This window comes from Uloborus diversus, unplaced genomic scaffold (assembly GCF_026930045.1).
Source record: "Uloborus diversus isolate 005 unplaced genomic scaffold, Udiv.v.3.1 scaffold_969, whole genome shotgun sequence".
Taxonomy (NCBI): Eukaryota; Metazoa; Arthropoda; class Arachnida; order Araneae; family Uloboridae; genus Uloborus; species Uloborus diversus.
The window spans coordinates 42,600-66,643 of NW_026559197.1; the positions used below are offsets into that span (position 1 = coordinate 42,600).

A 24,044-nucleotide genomic window follows, 5' to 3' on the forward strand; every position below is an offset into this window, starting at 1 on the left:
AAAAAGTTATGGCAAAAAAGGTCACGTTGCGGACTCTATATAAATGTCAAAAATACCTTGGAATGCCCCATAAAGTAGTCATATTTAACAAGGAAATTTTTCGATTGCACCGTTTAACTTACAGCGAACGCAAGTAAAAAAACTAATTAGCACCTGTTCCTATCAACGTCGCTATGTTTACTGAACTTCGTTCTATTGCTTGCTTTATTCTTTGAGTTCCAGTTCCTTCAAAAATGTGCTCACCCATAAACATACTAAGAGAAATCTATGGAAAGCTATTATAACATGGTTGTGTATTACTCCTTAAAAATACATAACCAATGATTGGAAAGGAATAAAGCTGAAAAGGAATAAGTTTTTGGTTAAAGAGTTTTCTATTTAACTTATTTGATACCTGCTGTTATTTTATGCGTGCATTTCTTTTTTGATGGGATATTACGAAAATCAATCTCTACTGATGTAAATATTTGACTTCAAAAACACGAATTAATAATATTCATAAATAAAAGTTTCGGAAAGATTACAAAATGATATTTTCATCACTGAATGATGGTATAAATTGCATTTTCGTGCATTTCTGTGAACTGTGAATCGTGTTTTTATTTTTTCTTATTCCTTGATCGCTCACTAGCCCTTCTGTAAAATTTAATTTGAAGCGTCATTACGAATGTATTTGTACTATGAATAATCTATTTCAACTATTAAGTACATTAACAATTTACAGAGGCGGCGATTGGGACTGAAAAGGTGGGGGGGGGGGCGGGCAAAAAAATGACAACTAAAAACCATAAGACTTTTAGCGACAGAAAAATAAAAGAAAAACCAAAAAATTTAAAAAGAGGTGAAAAATTTACAAAATTTTGCTAGAGCTGGTTTTGACAGCAGATGAGTGGTAACTGATGTTATACACTCAAACCATAAGACTTTAGCGGCAGCAAAAAATAAAAAAATAATAAAAATAAATAAATAAATAAAATAAAATAAAAATAAATAAATAAGTAAATAAAAAGAGGTGAAAAATGTACAAAATTTTGCTAGAGCTGGTTTTGAGAGCAGATGAGTGGTAACTGGTAAATGATGTCTAACAACTTAACTCACGTTTTTATTGAGATTTTGATGAATTTTAAACACAATAACTCCCCCAGAAGATTTAGACATGAATTAGACTTACATTAATTACCCCAAAATATTTTGAGATGTCACAAACACTTGGTAATCATTTCATTGAACAAGTATGGCTTGTTTAAGTTGAACAATTGATTTACTAATATCTAACAATGAATACATAAAATAAAAATTACTGCTTGTGATTGTTTGATAAACAGATATACAATATAAAACAAATAATTATGTACTGAAACATTTGACGTTTCTGCTTTTTTATAATTTCTAGTTTTGGTTTCTAAACTGGAAAAAAAAAAAAAAAACATAAAAGGAAAAAGACCACCCCCAGGGCGGCAAATAGGGAGTCAAGAGGGGGTGGTCGCACCCCCAAATTTTTTGAGAGGAATGATGAAAAATGAGCATCTTCAATTTACGTCAATTGCAAATCAATGTCCAAGAAAAGCAATTTTGCTGGTTTTCCGTTATGGTTGATGAAACTCGACATATTTTCAGATATGAACAAGTGTTTTCCGTTTTTTAAATTATCAGACATTCATCAAGCCTTTACCGGCCTTTTCAGAACAGAAAAAAACTGATGAAGAGTCATGGTTAATTTTAACTAAAGACATAATTTCCTCATATAGGCTAAATATCTCGTTCTTGTGTGCTCTTTGTAACGATGGTTATGAGAGGCCCGTGCAGTGGTGTGGCTGCATGATTTTCACAAAAAAATTCCTTGGTATTTTACATTCGTTGTTACGCTCATATTTTATGTGTGTCTATTTAATGAGTGTCCCTCACTTTCTTCTGCTAGAAACGTATTTCAGCTGCTCAATGCATAGTATGCTTTCATAGATACTCTTTAAAAAATACGTAATATTTTTGGAAAAAAATATCTCACATGAACAAATATATTTCTTTGGGCTCTTTAACTATACAATCTCCCCCCATATCATGATAACTTGCTGTTAGCCAATATGTGTTTTGTTCCATACTGATTTCATATTTAAGAAACTCGACGCCCCAAATGAAGTGCTGAAATGCCGCCCCTGCCCCCCCCCCCCCGAATCGCCGCCGCTGATACTTTATGATAGTTTTAAAAATATATTTGTCTAAACTGTACTAAATTTTGAGAAAATGGCTTTTCTGGTAAGTGTAACAAATCGTAATTTTGTGTCACCGGTGTTGGTGAGCTGTCCTGTCTCGCTATTTAGCTGTGCATTTGGAGAGATAATATTAAGCAAATATATAGGGAACAACAAATTAGCATAGAGGAAAGGCATAATCACCTAGAAAATATTTTCAGACATTCACATGATTGCAAAGAATTTTGAAATGAAAACAGAAACGAATAAAATAAACTATCAAAGATCAAACTCAGTTCCTCATAAAGTTATTGAAAACTAGTGGTACCCGCACGGCTTTGCCCGTAATAGAAAATTGAAAAGGTTTTTTGGTTCGCCTGTATATTTACATATAATGTATGGTGAATTTTCTCGCCAATTGGCTTGGTTACGGTTTCACGTAATGATAATTTCGTAATTTACTCGTCCATCTAATGAGAATTTTGTTCTTAAAATTGGAATAGAAAAAGAACCACATCGAATTTTCGAAACATCGCTTCGAGGTGCACACCCCCATGCTACAAGCTAACTTTGTGCCAAATTTCATGAAAATCGGCCGAACGGTCTAGGCGCTATGCGCGTCACAGAGATCCGGACAGACTTTCAGCTTTATTATTAGTAAAGATAAAGATAAGTTGTCTTAAATATTGCACTTGATGCAAAAAACTATAAAAAATTCCTAAAACCTAGAAAACCATATAAAATCATGAGAGCCGTAATTTTAACACAGTAATTTGCTCATCAACTAGACTTAGTGATCAAGATCGCAAAACACAATCCAGAATTGCAAAAGTTAGGGGCGTAGTTTATGGTCAACAATTTGGGATGAAAATATCAAAGCAGCAGAAATTTTCAATTAAAAAAAAAGGGGAAGAACAAAAAATATTGCGAGTTTCAGTTTTGACAGTGAAAAGGCTATAAATTTAATTTCTAGTTGAAAAGTATTTCCAGTAGTTAACTAAGTAGTTAGCGTATTTTAACTATGATTTTCATATCCTAGCACTGGTACACCCTTTCACTTTTAAATAATCCTTTTTAACACTAAAGCAGTGTGTCTTGTCATCAGCGCCGGATCTATAAATTTTCTGTGACTTGGAAAAGGTTTGAAGCAATGTTGGGTTTTGGACTGTCCAAACTGGTTTAGGACAGGACAGGTGGTTTTTACCGTCCGAAACTGTCTAAAACTGTCCAAAACTATGTTAAAGGGGTGTAATCTAATCAATTCGTATTCACTGCAATATTCCTGATGCATAAATAAAGATATTAATAAGGTTTAATTAATAAGTATTTGATAATATTTTTCTTCAAAATGTTCATTTAAAAAACATTTTATTTAATAAAAATGCCAATAACTATTACATAAAAACTTCTTTATTTAACAGTTGGTAGAGTTTTGAAAGGAAATCCACAGCACTACCAAGACAACTAATTTCAGTTCCATTCATAACGCAAAGGAATATTATTAAATGTACAATATTTAGGTGCAAGAAAAAAGCTAAATTTTTTAAATGGTTTTTGCAAATAAGTTTTACATAATGTTTTAACAAAAATTATTTTTTAAATCTTAGATTAAAGAACAAGAAATTGATGATTAAACACTTATATAAAACTTGTGCTAATCTTTTTTTAGTTCATATTTTTAATATAATACATTCTGTAACTACAAAAATTGTAATTTATTGCATTTAAGTCAATTATTGCACTATATTTTGAACACTTTCTTTTGCACACATGCATAAATTTCGAAAAACTTGGTTTATGCAAAAAAAAAAAAAAAAAAAAACTCCGGCACACAAATTGAAATTTTTAATGAAGAATTTAATTTCTACTTAACTAGATTAAAACCAGCTGCATAAATAAGTTACATATATATTTATACCTGAATGTTCACATTGAATAAATATATTAAATAGTCAACAAAATAATTTTGACACTTTTTGTTCTGTTTTTGATATTATCTCTCAAAATGTAGTTTCTCAAAAAATAGTTTTGGACATTTTCGAACACAGGGGTTTTGAACAGGATGGTAAAAACCTTGCCAACGATGCTTTCAATTGCACACATGCATAAACATAGGAAAATTTTGTTACTATTATCGAAAACAAATAAACTTATGCATGCAAATTGAAATTTTTATCAAGAGTTCAATCTATGCAACTAGATTAAAATCCGCTGCATAAGTTGAATGTTCTCATTGAATAAATATTCAATATAAAACATTACTTTAATACATTTTATTCAGTTTTTTTTTTTTTTTTTTTTTTAATGTTTTCTCACACAATACTATTTTTCTAAAAATATAGTTTTGGACACTTTCGGACAGTTTTGGACACTAGGGTTTTGGACAGGACGGTAAAAACCAGGGGTTTTACCATGGTTTTTACCGTAGTGTCCAAAACCTTGCCAACCCTGGTTTGAAACTGCCGCCCCGATAGGCTGCTACGTGCAATTTATTGCTTCGCAAAAAGTAAGCAGGAGAGAGTTGAAAGGCGGAGTTTTTAAAATTGACGTCAAAAATCGTGAATTTAGGAGGACATTTTTGGTATTAACAGAGAAAAATTGGGCTTAGAGTTTCCTCTCATTAAAAGAACAAAAAAAAAAAAAAAAAAAGGAAGAAGTGAAATTTAGGTGAAAATGTTGCTTGCCTTCCCAGTCAGGGGTGTCCACCCCCCCCCCTAAGTTCGATGTCGCAAATCCCTCCCCCCCTCCAAAAAAAATAACCTCAACCCTCTCTTTCTTTTTTATTTTTTAGCTCTCTTTTTTATTTTATTTGTTGCTTTAAATATTTTCATTTATTTATTTATTTGTTTTTAATTGTTATTATTGTTATTATTTTATTAAAAAAGTTCTGTGTTACGCCAATCACACACACAAACTAAATAAATAAATGAAATAGAAGATAAACAGAACAAAATAAAAAATAATAATAAAATAAATAATTAATAAAAAATAAATCAATAAGTAAAGTCAGATAAATAAATTTAAAAAATCCCCTCCCCCCCCAAAAAAAAAATTTTGATGGCGCAACTTGCACCAAAATCCCCCCCCCCCCCTGTGGCCTGTGCCTTCAGCTTTGAGGATGTTAGGGGAAGACGTAAAAGATTCGGGAACTTTCCCTCCTAGAAACATATTTTAATGCTACAGGAGAAGGAGCGAGTAAGCGGGTTTTACTTCGAAAAACTTTCGAAACTGAAATCTTAGAAATTCAATTTTAAGTAAAGCTTAGATCAAATCAGAGAGGAGTATGGAGATCGAGGGCTCTGTCCTGAAAATTTTCGGAGAACCATGGTCTAAACTTTAATTTTGTGTAACAATTCTGAATTGACTTCTCAATGTCTGAATGGGTTTTTGTTAAAAGACCGTAAGTCAACGTACGCTTATCTATGACGTACGCCCTTTTGAAATAAAGTGGATAAATTGTCGAAGCTGTGGATTAATATTTCATCATTTTCACTTTTGCAAGATAGATTACCGTTGGGCTTTGAAAAAAAAAAAAAAAGAAAAGAAAACTTGATGTCTGCTTCGTTGCTTGCTTTTGTATTTTTTGTTGAAAAATATTAATGTAACTTTTTAAAACTCTTTTCAAGCTCTTCCGCCATGGAATGAGAGCACCTGACCAAACATTCCCTGGGGACTTAAATCCAATAGACGTATGGAGAGAAGGAGTTGGTCGCTTAACACAAGTAAGAAAGAAAAAAAAACTAGACTGAAAAATATTTTAAATTTATTGTTTATCTGTTTTTCCTACCTATATGATCTTTAAGTCAATCTGAAGCATTATAATAATACAAACACAAATAAAAATGTGACGACCAGCAGCAAGTTCTAGGCCCAGATAGGTTGGTCCTAGTCTATTTATTAGTCCCCAATGAAGATCGATGGCCCTCTTAAAGATATCCATCCCCTTGAAACCACCTATCCACCCCCACTGCATCAATACCAAGTGACAAATTGGAGACCTTGGACCAAGAAGAGGAGAGACAGCTTTACCTCAGCACATAAAAACTTTCAGAAATTACAAAAAAAAAAAAAAAAATAATAATAATAATTTGAATTTTGACATCTTGACTTCAAATTATGTTTTTCGCAATCACGAGTGTATGTATGCAGGCGTGTGTGTTTGTGTGTGGGGGTATGTGTGTTCGTGCATGTGTGTAGGCATGTGCGTGTCTGTGTGCCTGCATAAGTGTGTGGGTAGTTGTGTGTATGAATGTGTGTGTGGGGGGAGGGTATGTGTATGTAGGCATATGTGTTTGTGTCTGTGTGCAGGCATGAATGTGTGGGTAGTTGTGTGTATGTGTAGGTGTCTGTATGTATGCGTGTGTGTATGTGCTTGTGTGTGTATGTGTTTGTAATTGTGTGTGTAGGTGTATGTGTGTGCAGGTGTTTGTGTGTGTAGGTGTTTGTGTGTGTGTGTATGTGAGTGTGTAGTTGTGTATGTATGTGTGTGTGTTTGTGTGTGTCTGTGCGTGTGTTTGTGTGTGTGTGTAGTTGTGTATGTATGCGCGTGTGTGTAGGACATGGACGCAACCTGGAGACGGCTTTCGCCATAGGAGCAGCATCGTGAGGAGCCGGTCGACGGTGATGGTGCGGAGGGTGGCGGTGGGAAAATAAAATGATAGCACGCCAAAAACAGTCAAATGAAAGCAATAAGCAATCGTGATTGCTCAAAAAAAAAAAAAAAAAAAAAAAAAAAAAAAAAAAAAAAAAAAAAAAAAAAAAACGTTTTATAATACATTTTTACCTTCTTCTATATCTAATATATAGAAGAAAGTATTGGATTCGTGCAAATTTTCGAATTTCGAATTTTGACGGATTCGAACGTTTTGAGGTGTGCTGAGTCCATTTCGACTATTTTTGGAAAATGTCTGTCTGTCTGTGTGTGTGTATGTGTGTGTGTGTGTGTGTATGTGTGTGTGTCACGTCTGTGTGTGACCAGTTTTTTGTGGCCGCTCTACAGCAAAAACTACCGCATGAAATCGAACGAAATTTGGTACACATATGTGCTCCTATGTGAACTTGTGCCCATTGGTTTTTGGCGCGAATTCCTCCAAGGGGGGTGGAGCAATGGGACGTTTTTCGAGTTACGCGTGCTTGCTTTTCCTCAGGAAGTTACTGGCGGAATCAAACAAAATTTGGTCCATATGTTGGTATTAACAGGAACAGGTGCTGATTCAATTTTAGTGTCAATAACTCAAACGGGGGTTGAGCTGTAGAACGTTTTTTGTCGTCGATTGTGACTGCTGTATCTCAAGAAATAATGAACGGAATGAAAGAAAAATTTATCGGCATGTAGCCCTTAGTGGGTATAAGAACTGATTTTATTTTTGTGTCAACAGCTAAAAGGGGGGTAGCGCAATCACCCGTTCTTTTTTTCCATTTTGAGTGCCCTATCTCAAGAAGTAATGCTACGTTCTGGTTGAAATTTGGAATATATGTGAATCCGTATGTAAACAGGCTTTGGTTCTATTTTGACGCCGATCGCTCCAAGAGGTGTTGATTTTTTTTTTTTTGCGAATAAAAATAGTTTTATTAATGCAACAATAAGAAAGATAAATCGTAATAGATTGTCGTCTGCGTATTTCTCGTGATTTTAATTGTATGGAAATGATCGGAAACATTATCTCAATGATTTAAAATTTTTAACTGTTGCCATCTTATGTTTGTTAATAAATAAAATATTTGTAATTAATTCAAGTAAGGCTTTTAAAGTAACTTTCAATTTTCGCTCTTTGTTTTGTTTTTACAATAATTCAGACATTGGGATGGTCGTCAAGTTTTTGCATGTGTAATTTTGTTTCTGTTAGGAATATTGCTTCCTCGTCAAGCATGGGGAGGGATCAGAAAAAGAAAAATATAGAAGAAAGTTTCGTGATGGCCACAACATACTAGTTTTTACATGTTTTGCAGCCATATTAATCGAAAACACGCTGTTTACTTTTTTAAACGCATATAACTACGCGATAAAGCATCTGATCAACAAGAGATTTTTTTCATACGATTCAGCTTACTTCATATATTGTTACTTCCACTGAATTAAAAAAATCATATTTTTGACCGATTTGAGCTATTTGGAAGGTCCACGATCCCCAGGGAAATGGGTATTTATCTCAATATTGGTGTTGAGGGAAGGCTACGTTTCAAAGCATTGTTTACAATATGAATTCTGGAGCATAAACATTTATTTTTGTAACTGTATTTTGATTTCTTTAAGGGGAGTCGGTATCCTGCATATGCGTAATGTTGTATTGCTAAAATTAATTTACCTCTTTCTTAAAAACGTTTTTATTTACTTATAATAAACCTGAAAGTCTCTCTGTCCGGATCTATCTCTGTCTGTCAGGATCTCTGTGATGAGCATAGCGCCTAGACCGTTCGGCCGATTTTCATGAAATTTGGCACAAAGTTAGTTTGTAGCATGGGGTGTGCACCTCGAAGCGATTTTTCGAAAATTCGATGTGGGTTTTTTTCAATTCCAATTTTAAGAACATTTTCCCGAGCAAAATTATCATAAGATGGTCGAGTAAATTACGAAATTATCATAACGTGGAACTATAACATGAGCACAAGCCAATTGGCGAGAAAATTCACCATATATTATTTATAAATATACAGGCGAACCAAAAGACCTTTTAATTTTCTATTACGGGCAAAGCCGTGCGGGTGCCACTAGTATGATATAAAACTTACAAGTTTCAAGAGATATCTAAAAGTCTACTAAAGTGAAATTTTAAGGTTTTCTATTAATTTCATTACTTATTACATTGTAACCAATAGTCACTTTTTAAAGGAAAAAAAGTCCGTGCAAATTTTCGAATTTCGAATTTTGACGGATTCGAACGTTTTGAGGTGTGCTGAGTCTATTTCGACTATTTTTGGAAAATGTCTGTCTGTCTGTGTATGTGTGTGTGTATGGTGTGTGTATGTGTGTGTGTGTATGTGTGTGTGTGTGTGTATGTGTATGTGTGTGTGTATGTGTGTCACGTCTGTGTGTGACCAGTTTTTTGTGGCCGCTCTACAGCAAAAACTACCGCATGAAATCGAACGAAACTTGGTGCACATATGTGCCCCTATGTGAACTTGTGCCCATTGGTTTTTGGCGCAAATTCCTCCAAGGGGGGTGGAGCAATGGGACGTTTTTTGAGTTACGCGTGATTGCTATTCCTCAGGAAGTAACTGGCGGAATCAAACAAAATTTGGTCCATATGTTGTCAGTAACAGGAACAGGTGCTGATTCAATTATGGTGTCAATAACTCAAACGGGGGTTGAGCTATAGAACGTTTTTTGTCATCAATTGTGACTGCTGTATCTCAAGAAATAATGAACGGAATGAAAGAAAAATTTATCGGCAAGTAGCCCTTATTGGGTATAAAAGCTGATTTTATATTGGTGTCAACAGCTAACTAGTATGTTGTGGCCATCACGAAACTTTCTTCTATATTTTTCCTTTTTCTGATCCCTCCCCATGCTTGACGAGGAAGCAATATTCCTAACAAAAACTAGTATGTTGTGGCCATCACGAAACTTTCTTCTATATTTTTCTTTTTTTTTTTTCTGATCCCTCCCCATGCTTGACGAGGAAGCAATATTCCCAACAAAAACAAAATGACACATGCAAAAACTTGACGACTATCCCAATGTCTGAATTATTGCAAAAGCAAAGCAAAGAGCGAAAATTGAAAGTTATTTTAAAAGCCTTGCTTGAATGAATTACAAATATTTTATTTGTTAACAAACATAAGATGGCAACAGTTCAAAATTTTAAATCATTGAGATAATATTTCCAATCATTTCCATACAATTAAAATCACGAGAAATACGCAGACGACAATCTATTACGATTTATCTTTCTTATTGTTGCATTAATAAAAATATTTTTATTCGCAAAAAAAAAAAAAAAAAAAAAAATCAACACCTCTTGGAGCGATCGGCGTCAAAATAGAACCAAAGCCTGTTTACATACGGATTCACATATATTCCAAATTTCAACCAGAACGTAGCATTACTTCTTGAGATAGGGCACTCAAAATGGAAAAAAAGAACGGGTGATTGCGCTACCCCCCTTTTAGCTGTTGACACAAAAATAAAATCAGTTCTTATACCCACTAAGGGCTACATGCCGATAAATTTTTCTTTCATTCCGTTCATTATTTCTTGAGATACAGCAGTCACAATCGACGACAAAAAACGTTCTACAGCTCAACCCCCGTTTGAGTTATTGACACTAAAATTGAATCAGCACCTGTTCCTGTTAATACCAACATATGGACCAAATTTTGTTTGATTCCGCCAGTAACTTCCTGAGGAAAAGCAAGCACGCGTAACTCGAAAAACGTCCCATTGCTCCACCCCCCTTGGAGGAATTCGCGTCAAAAACTAATGGGCACAAGTTCACATAGGGGCACATATGTGTACTAAATTTCGTTCGATTTCATGCGGTAGTTTTTGTTGTAGAGCGGCCACAAAAAACTGGTCACACACAGACGTGACACACATACATACACACACACACAGACAGACAGACATTTTCCAAAAATGGTTGAAATGGACTCAGCACACCTCAAAACGTTCGAATCCGTCAAAATTCGAAATTCGAAAATTTGCACGAATCCAATACTTTCTTCTATATATTAGATATAGAAGAAAGTAACAAAATTACACATGTAAAAACTTGACGACCATCCCAATGTCTGAATTATTGTAAAAACAAAACAAAGAGCGAAAATGGAAAGTTACTTTAAAAGCCTTACTTGAATTAATTACAAATATTTTATTTATTAACAAACATAAGATGGCAACAGTAAAAAATTTTAAATCATTGAGATAATATTTCCGATCATTTCCATACAATTAAAATCACGAGAAATACGCAGACGACAATCTATTACGATTTATCTTTCTTATTGTTGCTTTAATAAAACTATTTTTATTCGCAAAAAAAAAAAAAAATCAACACCTCTTGGAGCGATTGGAGTCAAAATTGAACCAAAGCCTGCTTACGTATGGATTCACATACATTCCAAATTTCAACCAGAACGTAGCATTACTTCTTGAGATAGGGCACTCACAATGGAAAAAAAGAACGGGCGATTGCGCTACCCCCCTTTTAGCTGTTGACACCAAAATAAAATCAGCTCTTATACCCACTAAGGGCTACTTGTCAAAAAATTTTTGTTTGATTCCGTTCGTTATTTCTTGAGATACAGCAGTCACAATTGACGACAAAAAACGTTCTATAACTCAACTCCCGTTTGAGCTATTGACACCAAAATTGAATCAGCACCTGCTCCTGTTAGGGGCAACATATGGACCACATTTTGTTTGATTCCGCCAGTTACTTCCTGAGGAATAGCAAGCACGCGTAACTCAAAAAACGTCCCATTGCTCCACCCTCCTTCGAGGAATTCGCGCCAAAAAGCAATGGGCACAAGTTCACATAGGGGCACATATGTGTACCAAATTTCGTTCAATTTCATGCGGTAGTTTTTGCTGTAGAGCGGCCACAAAAAACTGGTCATACACAGACGTGACACACACACACATACACACACACATACATACACACACAGACAGACAGACATTTTCCAAAAATAGTCGAAATGGACTCAGCACACCTCATAACGTTCGAATCCGTCAAAATTCGAAATTCGAAAATTTGCACGAATCCAATACTTTCTTCTATATATTAGATATAGAAGAAAGTAAAAAGGGGGTAGCGCAATCGCCCGTTCTTTTTTTCCATTGTGAGTGCCCTATCTCAAAAAGTAATGCTACGTACTGGTTGAAATTTGGAATATATGTGAATCCATATGTAAACAGGCTTTGGTTCAATTTTGGCGCCAATCGCGCCAAGAGGTGCTGATTTATTTTTATTATCATTATTTTTTAGCGAAAAATAGCTTTATTAATGCAACAATAAGAAAGATCAATCGTAATAGATTGTCGTCTGCGTATTTCTCGTGATTTTAATTGTATGGAAATGATCGGAAATATTATCTCAATGATTTAAAATTTTTTACTGTTGCCATCTTATGTTTGTTAACAAATAAAATATTTGTAATTAATTCAAGCAAGGCTTTTAAAATAACTTTCAATTTTCGCTCTTTGCTTTGCTTTTGCAATAATTCAGACATTGGGATGGTCGTCAAGTTTTTGCATGTGTAATTTTGTTTTTGTTGGGAATATTGCTTCCTCGTCAAGCATGGGGAGGGATCAGAAAAAAAAAGAAAAATATAGAAGAAAGTTTCGTGATGGCCACAACATACTAGTTTAAAAAGATTTTGTGTTTACATTATGTTTGAATATGCCTCTACGAAATCTATTTCAATGACAGTTTAAAATATAATGTTATGGCTGTTCAAAAAACATCCAATCCTTCTTGAGATACTATGTATTTTAACATTTCAATTCGAAATGTAGAAAGATATGCTTAATATTGTGGTATTAAATTTGCTTAAAAAACAGTGATTTGAAATCATTTTTTAGTAATTTATTTTCCTCTTTTCAGCACGGCAAGTATCAAATGTATTGTTTGGGGAGGCATTTGAGATGGCTCTACCGCAATTTTATAACCGCAAGCCCGGTCGAAGTAAGAATTTTCTTTCCGCTGATTGTCTTCGCAACTCTGTCAACAATTTTAAACCAATCTTAAACACTGTACACATACGGACCGATAACACTGCACGTATATTCGGGCATTGATTGAAGCAAAGTGTCGATATTGTTACTTTATATAGGGTGTCCCAAAACGACCGTATAAACTCTGCACAGCTATCCTCGTTGAGGGCACATAAAAACTGCCCAAAGAAGCGTTCCATACAATACATAGTTTACCGAAAAAAATACGAAAAACAAAGTATGACGTCACTGCCGGTGCAAGGAAAAACACTTTATTAAACATATCAACAGCAGTACAGTATACCCTCGTTTTACGCGGGTTCATTTTATACGGTTTCGATTATACGCGGTTTAAGATTTGAAACCTTTATTTTATTTTACGCGGATGAGTTTCGGTTTTACGCGGATGCGGCAATGCAAACAGATAACATTTTCCCCTCTTTCAAAATCCAAACTCCTAAAGATTGCAGGTTACTCGTAATTAACTGCATTTTGGCGCACTAATAATCGAGCTTGGGCCACTGGAGACATTTTATGCGGTTGGTTCCAGAGCTCTTTCCAGAAGTAAAGTTATTAAACTCACACGGTTCAGAACTCACAGGAAGAAGAGCTTTCAGGAGTGACGAAGGGGTCCAAAACCAACGAGAATACTGACGTCGGTGACTCACAACCAAAAACGTTCACATTGAAAATTTTGAGCCATTCCTAGACAATAGAAATGATCTTTCTGATTTGTCAGTGAAGGAAGATTCCATCATGGAAATGACGCAAGCGATAATGGATGCGTTAATGCTCTACAAAGAATTACAGAGAAAAATCTTTAATGACTGCCAATAAAAGACTATAATAGCCAGCTCGGTCATTCCAAGCTCGTCAGCTTGCGAGATCGAGAGTTTCGCTCACATGATAGTTTGTGACGTAGAAATGTCGCAAAGTAGCATTTTAATCTAGCTTGCGGCTAGGTTCGAGTAGATTAGAAAACTACTTTGCGACATTTCTACATCACAAACGATCACGTGAGCGAAAATCTCGATCTCGCAAGCTGACGAGCTTGGAATGACCGCCCAGCTCCTCTTTATAAACAAAACACGAAATTAATTTATGTTTTCATTATGCATGCTGTGCATAAAAGTCGATATAAGTACACATTAAACTTATTATACAATTAGTCATCACTAGAATGAAGTATTTTGTTATCTACGGAACCAATCCCCTATTTTAACATTAGTATTACGTGTCAATTTACGCGGATTCGATTTACGCGGCATTTCCGTGGAACGTAACCCCCCGCGTAAAACGAGGGTCTACTGTATTTGCATATCTTTCCAGACGATAATGTTTAAAACGCGCATCTCGCGTCATGGAAAGATATGCAAATACTGTTGCTGATGTCCAATAAAGTGTTTTTTCTAGAATCCCTATTACTGACCCGTCCACTACAGGGGCCTTAGTTTTTTCATTGCACCGGCAGTGACGTCATATTTTGTTTTTCGTATTTTTCTCGGTAAACTATGGATCGTACGGGAACGCTTCTTTGGGCAGTTTTTTATGTACTACTCCCAACGAGGAGGAATCTAGTTGTGCAGAGGTTATGCGGTCGTTTTGGGCAGGGCTGTGGAGTCGGAGTTGAAGAGTCGGAGTCAATTTGATTTGGGTTTAAAGGAGTCGGAGTCGTTCGAAAACATGCCGACTCCAACTCCGACTTCGGGTTTCTTTTAACTTCCTTTTACAAAAAAGGAAGTATTGTATTCGCGAAAAAAATTTCACTCAAAAATCGACCTTAATTTCCATTTTACTCACCCCCGAATGAATATTGAGTTTTTTTTTCGACTCGACCACACGTGGATAAGTGCCTCAGAACTTATAGACACGCGAAATATCCATAATGATGATTCCCGAGTTAATTACAGCGAATTTTCTCGTGACGTCCGTACGTACGTATGTATGTGTGTATATATCTCGCATAACTCAAAAACGGTATGTCCTAGAAAGTTGAAATTTGGTACGTAGACTCCTAGTGCAGTCTAGTTGAGCACCTTCTCTTTTGGTTGCATTCGGATGTTCCAAAGGGGGTCTTTTGCCCCTTTTTGGGGGGAAGTCGTTGTTAATTTCGATGTAAACTCAAGTGGTGATATAATTTGTCAGACACTTGACGATATATCGCCTGTCTTTTGGTCGCCAAGTTTTGTCGCCAACTTGGCGACAAATTTGGCGATTTTTTTAAAAATCTGATTTTTGGCCACTGTTGGTGATATTTAGAGAGTAAACTATTGAATCACAGTAAAATTGCCAGTAACGGAGAAATGACGTTAAATTGGAGCAAAAGGAAGTCATGTGATGCACACATCAGCTCGTTTTCCTTTAATTTTCACTGGCTCCCATTGCATTTTCTAAACGAGCTGATGTGTGCATCACATGACTTCTTTTTACTCCAATTTAAAGATAATAGTGCCTCGGAGTGCGCAAAGAAACACTTTAAATATTTTCACCCCAAGTTTGTTGCGAACCGAAACAAAGAAAACGTTTTATGCAGATAACTTTTCGCAGTATTGGCAGTTTTGATGTGATTCAATGGTTAATTCTCTAAATATGGCCAAATTGAAATCAGATTTTAAGAAAAAAGAAAAAAAAAAAAAAAAGAACGCCAAATTCGTCGCCAAGTTGGCGACAAAACTTGACGACCAAAAGCTTGGCGATATATTGCCAAGTGTTTGCCACATTATAACACCGCTTGAGTTTACATTGAAATTAACATTGATTTTACCCCAAAAAGGTGTAAAAGACCCCCTTTGGAACATCCGAATGCAACCAAAAGGGAAGGTGCACAACTAGACCCCAGTTGGAGTCTATGTACCAAATTTCAGCTTTCTAGGACATACCGTTCTTGAGTTATGCGAAATACATACACACATACGCACATACATACGTACATACGGACGTCACGAGAAAACTCGTTGTAATTAACTCGGGGATCATCAAAATGGATTATTCAGGTGTCTATACGTTCTTAGGCATGTATCCACGTGTGGTCGGGTTGAAAAACAAAATCAATATTCATTCGGGGGCGAGCAAAATGGAAATTAAGGCCAATTTTTGAGTGACATTTTTTTTTGCGAATACAATACTTCCTTTTTTGTAAAAAGAAGTAAAAACTGACTACCAATTAAATTGATTACATGTATAAAAGCCTACTGATAAGAAAATAACTGTCATTGTGACAACCAGCTGGCTTGATTGTTTATCAAACTTTCTGTAACAGCTACCTACGCCGCCTACTAATTTGCTTATTTTCTCACTTCATTTAACTGATAGCAACTGTCAGCAAACATTTTTCTTGCCTAACATTTTCTAATCACTTTCAAATAAAAATAATAATATATTTTTTCCCCTCGATCTCAGTTATAAAATAGTAAAAGAAATGTATGTATCGCTTGAGCAAGTCGGAAAACATCTGAGGATGCTTGGTAAATTCAAATAAGTGTTGGTGCGAAAGCACAAATCCAAAAGATAAATTCTTTTTTAAATCTAAAGACGTTATCTAAGAAAGCTTAGTTATCATGGAAAAGTACAAAATAAAATGAGAACATGATTTATTTGTTGCAACACTCGATAATTGTAGTTAATCCAAAAATCTTCATATTAAGGTTAATTCTGAAGCTGCCAAAATAATTAAAATTAAAAATTGAGCCGAGAAATGTAGGTATAGTAAAAGCTATTTGTACATAACTGTATACCGCCGCATTTTGTGTAAAATTTACTCCAGACCTACATGTAGACGACCTCTCTCTGCAATCTAGTGCAATATTTTTGTTGAAATTTTTATAATGAAATTTTTAGAATTAAAGTATTTAAATTTTTATACACTCTGAAATTAAGTTGAGGTGTCACCCACCAAATGAGAGTCCCCCGGAAGGGAGGGGGACCGTCCCCTCTCAAGAAAAGTTTTTTGGCTTTGCAAAAAGTTTTTTGTTTCTCTCTCACTCAAAACTCTTTCTCTAACTCTTCTCTGTGCTTTCACAAGTTGAATAAGCACAGTATTTGATCAACATTTATTTTTTAAACATTAAAGGGGAGCAAATTGATCCTTTTCATTTTTTTTAAATGGAATTTTTAAGTAATCTCACTTTAGAAATCGTAACGATTGGATAATTTGATCTTTAAATTGAATTTCTAACGCTGTATGCATCTTAGGTTTACAATAAAATACAACGCGAAAATTTCTTAAAAAGGAATTAATATTTCAATCTCTGTTTAGGGGTTTTCCCCCCTTCCCAAGAGGGAGGGGGGTGATTTGAAAAAAATAAAAATAAAGAAACTGGGGTCGGAGTCGGACGTTTCAAAATCCTGGAGTCGGAGTCAGAGTCGGCCATTTTTCTTCCGACTCCGCAGCCCTGGTTTTGGGACACCCTATATATTCTAGATATTGTCACTTTATAACAACTTACGACCATAACAAATGGCGGAAATTGCAACAATAAAAATAAAGACTAAGAATTTGATGTAGGAGACGGAATATAAGGCAAAGTGAAATGGTAAAACATTTTCAGTTTTCAGCGGCACCTATCGAATAATATTTTAACTAATTTTGAAACCACATAGTTGATTCCAGTCAAAACAAATAGCTCTAAAGCTCAAAGTAAATAATAATACAAATCATTTTCAAAATTTGATACACATATTACAGTATTTTGCGCTATATCAAAAATGATTTTTACTGTTGCAAAATGATCAAGTTTTTGCAATTAACATTTTAAATATTAATAGGAATATACTAATACGTTACTTGTGTGCAGTACTTATTTAGCAGGGCTGCGGAGTCGGAAGAAAAATAGCCGACTCCGACTCCTGGATTTTTTAAACGTCCGACTCCAACTCCGACTCCGGCTTTTTTATTATTCATTATTTTTTTTCCGAAATCCCGATTCCTCATGGGAAGGGGGGAAAACCCCTAAACATAAATTGAAATATTAATTCCTTTTTATGAAATTTTCGCGTTGTATTTTATTGTAAACCTAAGATTCCTACAACGTTAGAAATTCAATTTGAAAATCATATTGTTACAAATTCTGTAAATAGTAATTATTGTAGTAACGTGACCTGTAAATAGTTTCCCGTAATGAATATACAACCCCTTAACATTCGGCTAAAGTATACGATCCCCCTATTTCTTTTTTTGTTCATTGATAAAATTTGATAACGGTCTACTATTTTCGAGAGGCATTTGGAATCTTGTGGAATATTTGAGAAATCTCTTTCGGTGTATATAAAAAGCGTTATGCATGATAAAGAGTTCAGTTTCGATTGAGAACTTGTACTGAGAGTGTATTAGCTCTGTTTGTTGCGAGGCATTTCGCTGTGTTGTTTTCGTATTTGGAAGTAAATACGTGTGTAACCGCTGAGTTTACGGTGTTGAGTGATATTTGCTTAATTGCTGATGATTAATTTAGCAGTTATTAACGATCTCTCCTGTACATAGTGTAAATAAAGCTCCTGTGTTTTTATCAAGAACTGTGTCTTCTTTTCAAGAAAGTTGGAAGTCGCGCCGTATCCGTTACAATATTATCCAATAGTTGCGAAAAAAAAATTGAATAGGATTAATTTGCTCCTCTTTAATGTTTAACTAACAGATGTTGATCCAATCCTGCGCTTTCAATTTTTGAAAACTGTAACTTGAGTTTTTTTTTTTTTTTTTTTTGCTTAGTCAAAAAACTTTTCTTGACGGGGGCGGTCCTCCCCCTGACACCCATCTGATGGGTACCACCTCAACTTAATCTCAAAGTTTATAAAAATTGAAATACTTTAATTCTGAAAAATTTCCCCAATAATATCCCCCTAAATCTCTAAATCTTGAATTTCATCGAAATATTGCACTATATTGTGGGGAGAGTTAGGTACATGTACGCCTGGAGCAATTTTTATCCAAAATGCGGCGGTATACAGCTTTGCACGAATAGCTTTTACTATAGCTACATTTCTTGGCTCAATTTTTAGTTTTAGTTTTTTTTTGGCAGCTTTAGAATTAACCTTAATAAGAAGATTTTAGGATTAACTACAATTATTGAGTGTTTTAACCAAGAAATCATGTACTGATTTTATTTTGAGCTTTTTAGTGACAACCTAGCTTTCTTGGATAAAGTCTTTAGATTAAAAAAAAAATTGAATTTTGACATCTTGAATTCAAATTATGTTTTTCGCAATCACGAGTGTGTGTATGTAGGCGTGTGTGTTTGTATGTGGGGGTGCGTGTTTGTGTGTAGGGGTATGTGTATGCGTGTGTAGGCATGTGTGTTTGTGTCTGTGTGCTGGCATGAGTGTGTGGGTAGTTGTCTGTATGAATGTGTGTGGGGGATATGTGTATGTGTGTGTAGGCATATGTGTTTGTGTCTGTGTGCAGGTATGAATGTGTGGGTAGTTGTGTGTATGTGTGTTTGTATGTTTTTGTGTGTGTATGTGTGGGTGTCTGTATGTATGCGTTTGTGTATGTGTTTATACGTTTGTATGTGTTTGTGCGTGTTTGTGTGTGTGTAGTTGTGTATGTATGCGCGTGTGTGTAGGACATGGATGCAACCTAGAGACTGCTTTCGCTATAGGAGCAGCATCGTGAGGAGCCCGTCGATGGTGATGCTGCAGAGGGTGGCGGTGGGAAAAATCAAAAGACGCCAAAAACAGTCAAATGAGAACAATAAGCAATCGTGATTGCTCAAAAAACGTTTATATTTAATCGGATCTTTTGGATTTGCGCTTTCGGGCCAAACCAACACTTATTTGAATTTACTAAGCACCCTCAGAAGTTTCCCGACTTGCTCAAGCGATTCCTACATTCCTTTTAGATAGACTGGAGTGGGGAAGGAGGGAAAGTTAGAAAAAGTAAAAAAAAATGACTCCACTGAAAGTGTATGGAAAGCAAAAACATTTACCGACGGCCTATCTATGACAGTCAAAGACTATAATTTCTCCCTTGTTTTGAGTTCATTGGTCTGTAATAGCTATAAACGAGTTGGATGCAAAAATTCTCTCATTGAAGCTGAGATTATCTTCATACTGGTAGCTAAAATCAGTTAAGCATGACTCATGAAAATCGCAATTATTGCACTCACGTGTGGTAGGGCAACAAGGAACTCCTGAAGCATCTGTGGATTAAATAAGTTGAAATTTTTGAGACATTAATAAAAGTTTGTTTTTTATATTTTTTTAAAAATAATTTCTTAAAATTCATTTGACGATTTAACCTTACCAATGACACAATCCTCATATGTATAATAGTGAATGATCAAGTAACGCTGACGTCATTAACAATGAAACTCGCGCCACTACGTGATAGTTTAATAATATTTTTTGGCAATGTTTGACATGCAGGGAAGTCTTTATTTTGACAGGGCTGAACTGGATCCGGTAACTTAACTATTTTACCCTACCTAGTGGAGGTTAGGGTTAATCCATTGTAGTTAGGGTTAAAATTTCAACTTTCAAAATATCACCAAACAGGCAATTGATGCGTTCAATTGTAGCAGCAATTTTCAGTCGTCATACCTCGACGGGCGATTTTCTAGTGCTAAAAAGAAACGAGCTGATGTGTGCATCACATGACTTCCTTTTGCTCCAATTTAATGTCATTTCCCCATTATTGGCAATTTTAATGTGATTCAATTGTTTACTCTCTAAATATCACCAACAGTGGCCAAACTGAAACAAAATTAAAAATTTTTTTAAAAATAATCTCCAAATTTGTCGCCAAGTTGGCGACAAAACTTGGCGACCAAGAGACTGGTGATATATCACCAATTGTCCGACAAATTTTAACACAACTTGAGTTTACATCGAAATTAACAATGATTCTTCCCCCCAAAAAAGGGGCAAAAGATTCCCTTAGGAACATCCGAATGCAACCAAAATTGAAGGTGCACAACTAGACCCCACTAGGAGTCCACGTACCAAATTTCAACTTTCTAGGACATCCCGTTTTTGAGTTATGTGAGATACATACACACATACGCACATACATACGTACATACGGACGTCACGAGAAAATTCGTTGTAATTAACTCGGGGATCGTCAAAATGGATATTTCTGGTGGATATTCTTTCCTTGGCATATATCCACGTGTGGTCGGGTCGAAAAAAAAACTCAACATTCATTCGGGGATGAGAAAAATGGAAATTAAGGCCGATTTTTGAATGAAAATTTTTTCGCGAATACAATACTTCCTTTTTTTGCAAAAGGAAGTAAAAAGAATAAAAAATGTTGTTAAAAAGAAGAGTTTTCCGAAAAGCGTTTCTTCCATTTATAAATGTGGTGAGATGCAAGGGGCGTAAGTGACAAAAGAAAGATTTAGAAAGTAACGTGTAAGTTTAAATCACATGAGCCCCCTCCCCCCCCTTTCTCCAGGCTCAAGCTGGGTAACAGTCACCATTAACAATACCTTCCATAACACAAATGGGTATTTCTCATATCACTTGCCATATTCATCTTCAAATGTTCACTCCTGTTCTTTTCTCGTGTCAAAATGCAAAGCTGAAATAATGTCAAAAAATTGATAACCGATCGGCAATATGTTGCCATGTTTTTGTGCCACCTACTTGTTGCTAACTTGGCGATATACGAGGCATGTTTTTAAAGTAAGTACCGTTTTGATATAAAAAAAGAACGAGTACAGATAGAGCAAAGAAATTAATTGCACAAAAATCTACCATCCTTACGCTATTTTTTGACATTGCTCCCGTGATTTTCCAAGCATTTGTCATAGCGTGGTACAGGTTTTTGTATACCTATTCATAGAAAATTGCCGCCTGTGTAGTCAGCCATGGGATAACATGTTCTCTGAGCTCATTATTGCTGTTGTGCCACAGACCACCTTGGAAAGACTTTAGAAGCCGAAACAAATGAAAGATGCTGCGAGCGAAGTGAGGGCAGACCAGAGGATGTTCAAAAACGCCCCAGCCGAAGCCCTGTAAGAGTCCTCATGGTTGACTAAACGGGCGGTAACTTTGTAGGAATAGGTATACAAAAACCTGCACCACGCTATGACAAATGCTTGGAAAATCACGGGAGCAATGTCGAAAAATAGCGTAAGGATGGTAGATTTTTTAGCAATTAATTTCTTTGCTCTATCTGTACTCGTTCTTTTTTTATATCAAAACGGTACTTACTTTAAAAACATGCCTCGTATCTTGAAGATGTGATGCATCACCAGATTTTGAGCTGAAAAATGTAACGTTGTCCTCAGGGAATTCTCGTTAATTACATGCAATGTATCGACATCCTTAGGGCCATTTCACCGTCACGTGCGGGACAAAAATACGCTTAAATTTCATTAACATTTCGTCATATTTCTTAATATTTTAATGAAGCAGGGGTAAGCAGATTTTTTATCTTTACGTTTGATACAAAGATACTCCTGAAACAATTATATTTTCGTTAAACAATTTTGTTATCTAAAATGAAATTTATTTACACGCGTCACGTGCGGGACATCGAAAGTCAACCTCTGGTCACTTGCTTATGAATAAGCTAATATTTCTGCTCTATTAATACAGCAATGACAAAACAAATTGTAGATTTTGAAAGCTACGGTTCCAATGTAAAGGAAACATATCTCATTAGTTTAGAAATAATTAATTAAATCTTTGGAAAAATAAAGATGTATATGCCCATCCCATTAACAATGGTCATTTTGTCTCGCACGTGACGGTTCCTATATTACATAAAAAAGAAATAATTTTTGAAAAAAGTTTTTGCTTATAAGAAGTCACACATGCGTTTGTGATTTCTTAAGCAACAAAATTTTGTTCATCATACTTTTCAATGATTATTTTTTATGAAATATATGAAGCGTCACGTGCGTTAAAAAATGACCGTTTTCAATGGAATGGCCCCACAGACTTCTGCTTCATCCTTTTTATGGACTCATCAGTCTGGAATAGGGATTAACCGAGCTGGAGGCGAATGTCATATCATTGAAGCTCGGTTATTCAATATTCTAGACTGATGAGTCATGAGTCCCCCAACAACGACGAAACTGCAATCTTCGGATGCGATGGTATATTGTATGTAGTTCTGCCTTAGCCCTGGCTTAAGGGCGGTGACTTACTGCTTAAATCTAGTTAATTGTTGGCGACATCGGCAACCTGACACTGGATTCGGCATCTCATTTTTTGGCTCCAAATTTTTCACCATCTTGGCTATAAGTTACCAAGTTGGCGAAAATTATTTGGCGTCAAAAAGCTTTCGATACATTGCAAAGTGATCGTCAGGGGTGTCCAAAGTGGGGGATTAAGGCGCAAGTTGCGCAATCAAAATTTTTGAGGATTTTTCATTTTTTTGATTTATTTATTAAATTTTTTTGTTAATTTATTTTTAATGAAAATTGTTTAGTTTATTTTATTCTGTTTATATTTTATTTCATTTATTTATTTAGTTCGTGTGTGTGTATGTCATTCGCGTAAAACAGAATTTTGTAACAATATATTAATAATAGTAATTAAAAATAAATAAATAAAAATTTAAATAAATAAAATAAAAAATATTTTTTAAAAAATGAATAAAATAAAAAATATTTTCTAAAAAATAAATAAAATAAAAAAAGAAAGCTAAAAAAAAAGGGGGGAAGAGGTTTGAGAAAAAATTTTGGGGGATGGGGGGGAGGGAATTTGCGTCGTTGAACTTGAGGGGGATGGGCACCCCTGGCCCCTCGTGATCGTATAACTTCAGTTTCATTTTCATTGTACTCGCTCAGTCATGTCCGAGAACGTAAAAAGGATATTTTATAGCAGTTATAAATCATTTCTTGCAGGTGGAAGTGTTGAGTTCGAAACGCAACCGGTGTTTGTTGAGTGCGTTGTGTCTCGCCTCCGCCATGTATGAGCCGACGGAAGAATGGGAATTTTTACCCAATTTTCGCTGGCAGCCCATCCCGGTGCAGTTCATAGCCCACGGAAAAGATCCGGTAAAGTATGATTTGAAATTCTTGAACAACACAAGAAAAAAAAGTGAGAGTATCTCCGATACAGGCATAAATTATCGTAAAATAAAATTCATTCTACAGTTTATGTTCTAGAATGTAATACCAGTTTATAAATTGCCACTGTCTTTAGCACTAAATTATGCAATTCTTTATGTGACAGTATACATATTTTGAAACTAAATATCGCCAGTTTGGTCGTAATCTTGGAATTATTCCTCCCGACGTTCAAAGTTATAT

The 24,044-nt window shown here is 35.2% G+C and overlaps 1 protein-coding gene across 1 annotated transcript in view; it reads left to right on the forward strand.

Moving 5' to 3' along the window:
• The window catches only part of LOC129234069 (prostatic acid phosphatase-like), a gene marked incomplete at its 3' end in the record, with an annotated part of 33,095 nt that extends 9,306 nt beyond the window's left edge, over positions 1 to 23,789 (forward strand). The window contains exons 2-4 of the mRNA XM_054867960.1: positions 5,816 to 5,911; positions 12,737 to 12,817; positions 23,637 to 23,789. Of these exons, the coding sequence (XP_054723935.1) occupies positions 5,816 to 5,911; positions 12,737 to 12,817; positions 23,637 to 23,789 (330 nt within the window). The remainder of the gene's footprint in view (positions 1 to 5,815; positions 5,912 to 12,736; positions 12,818 to 23,636) is intronic.
• Between the last annotated feature and the right edge of the window lie 255 nt (positions 23,790 to 24,044).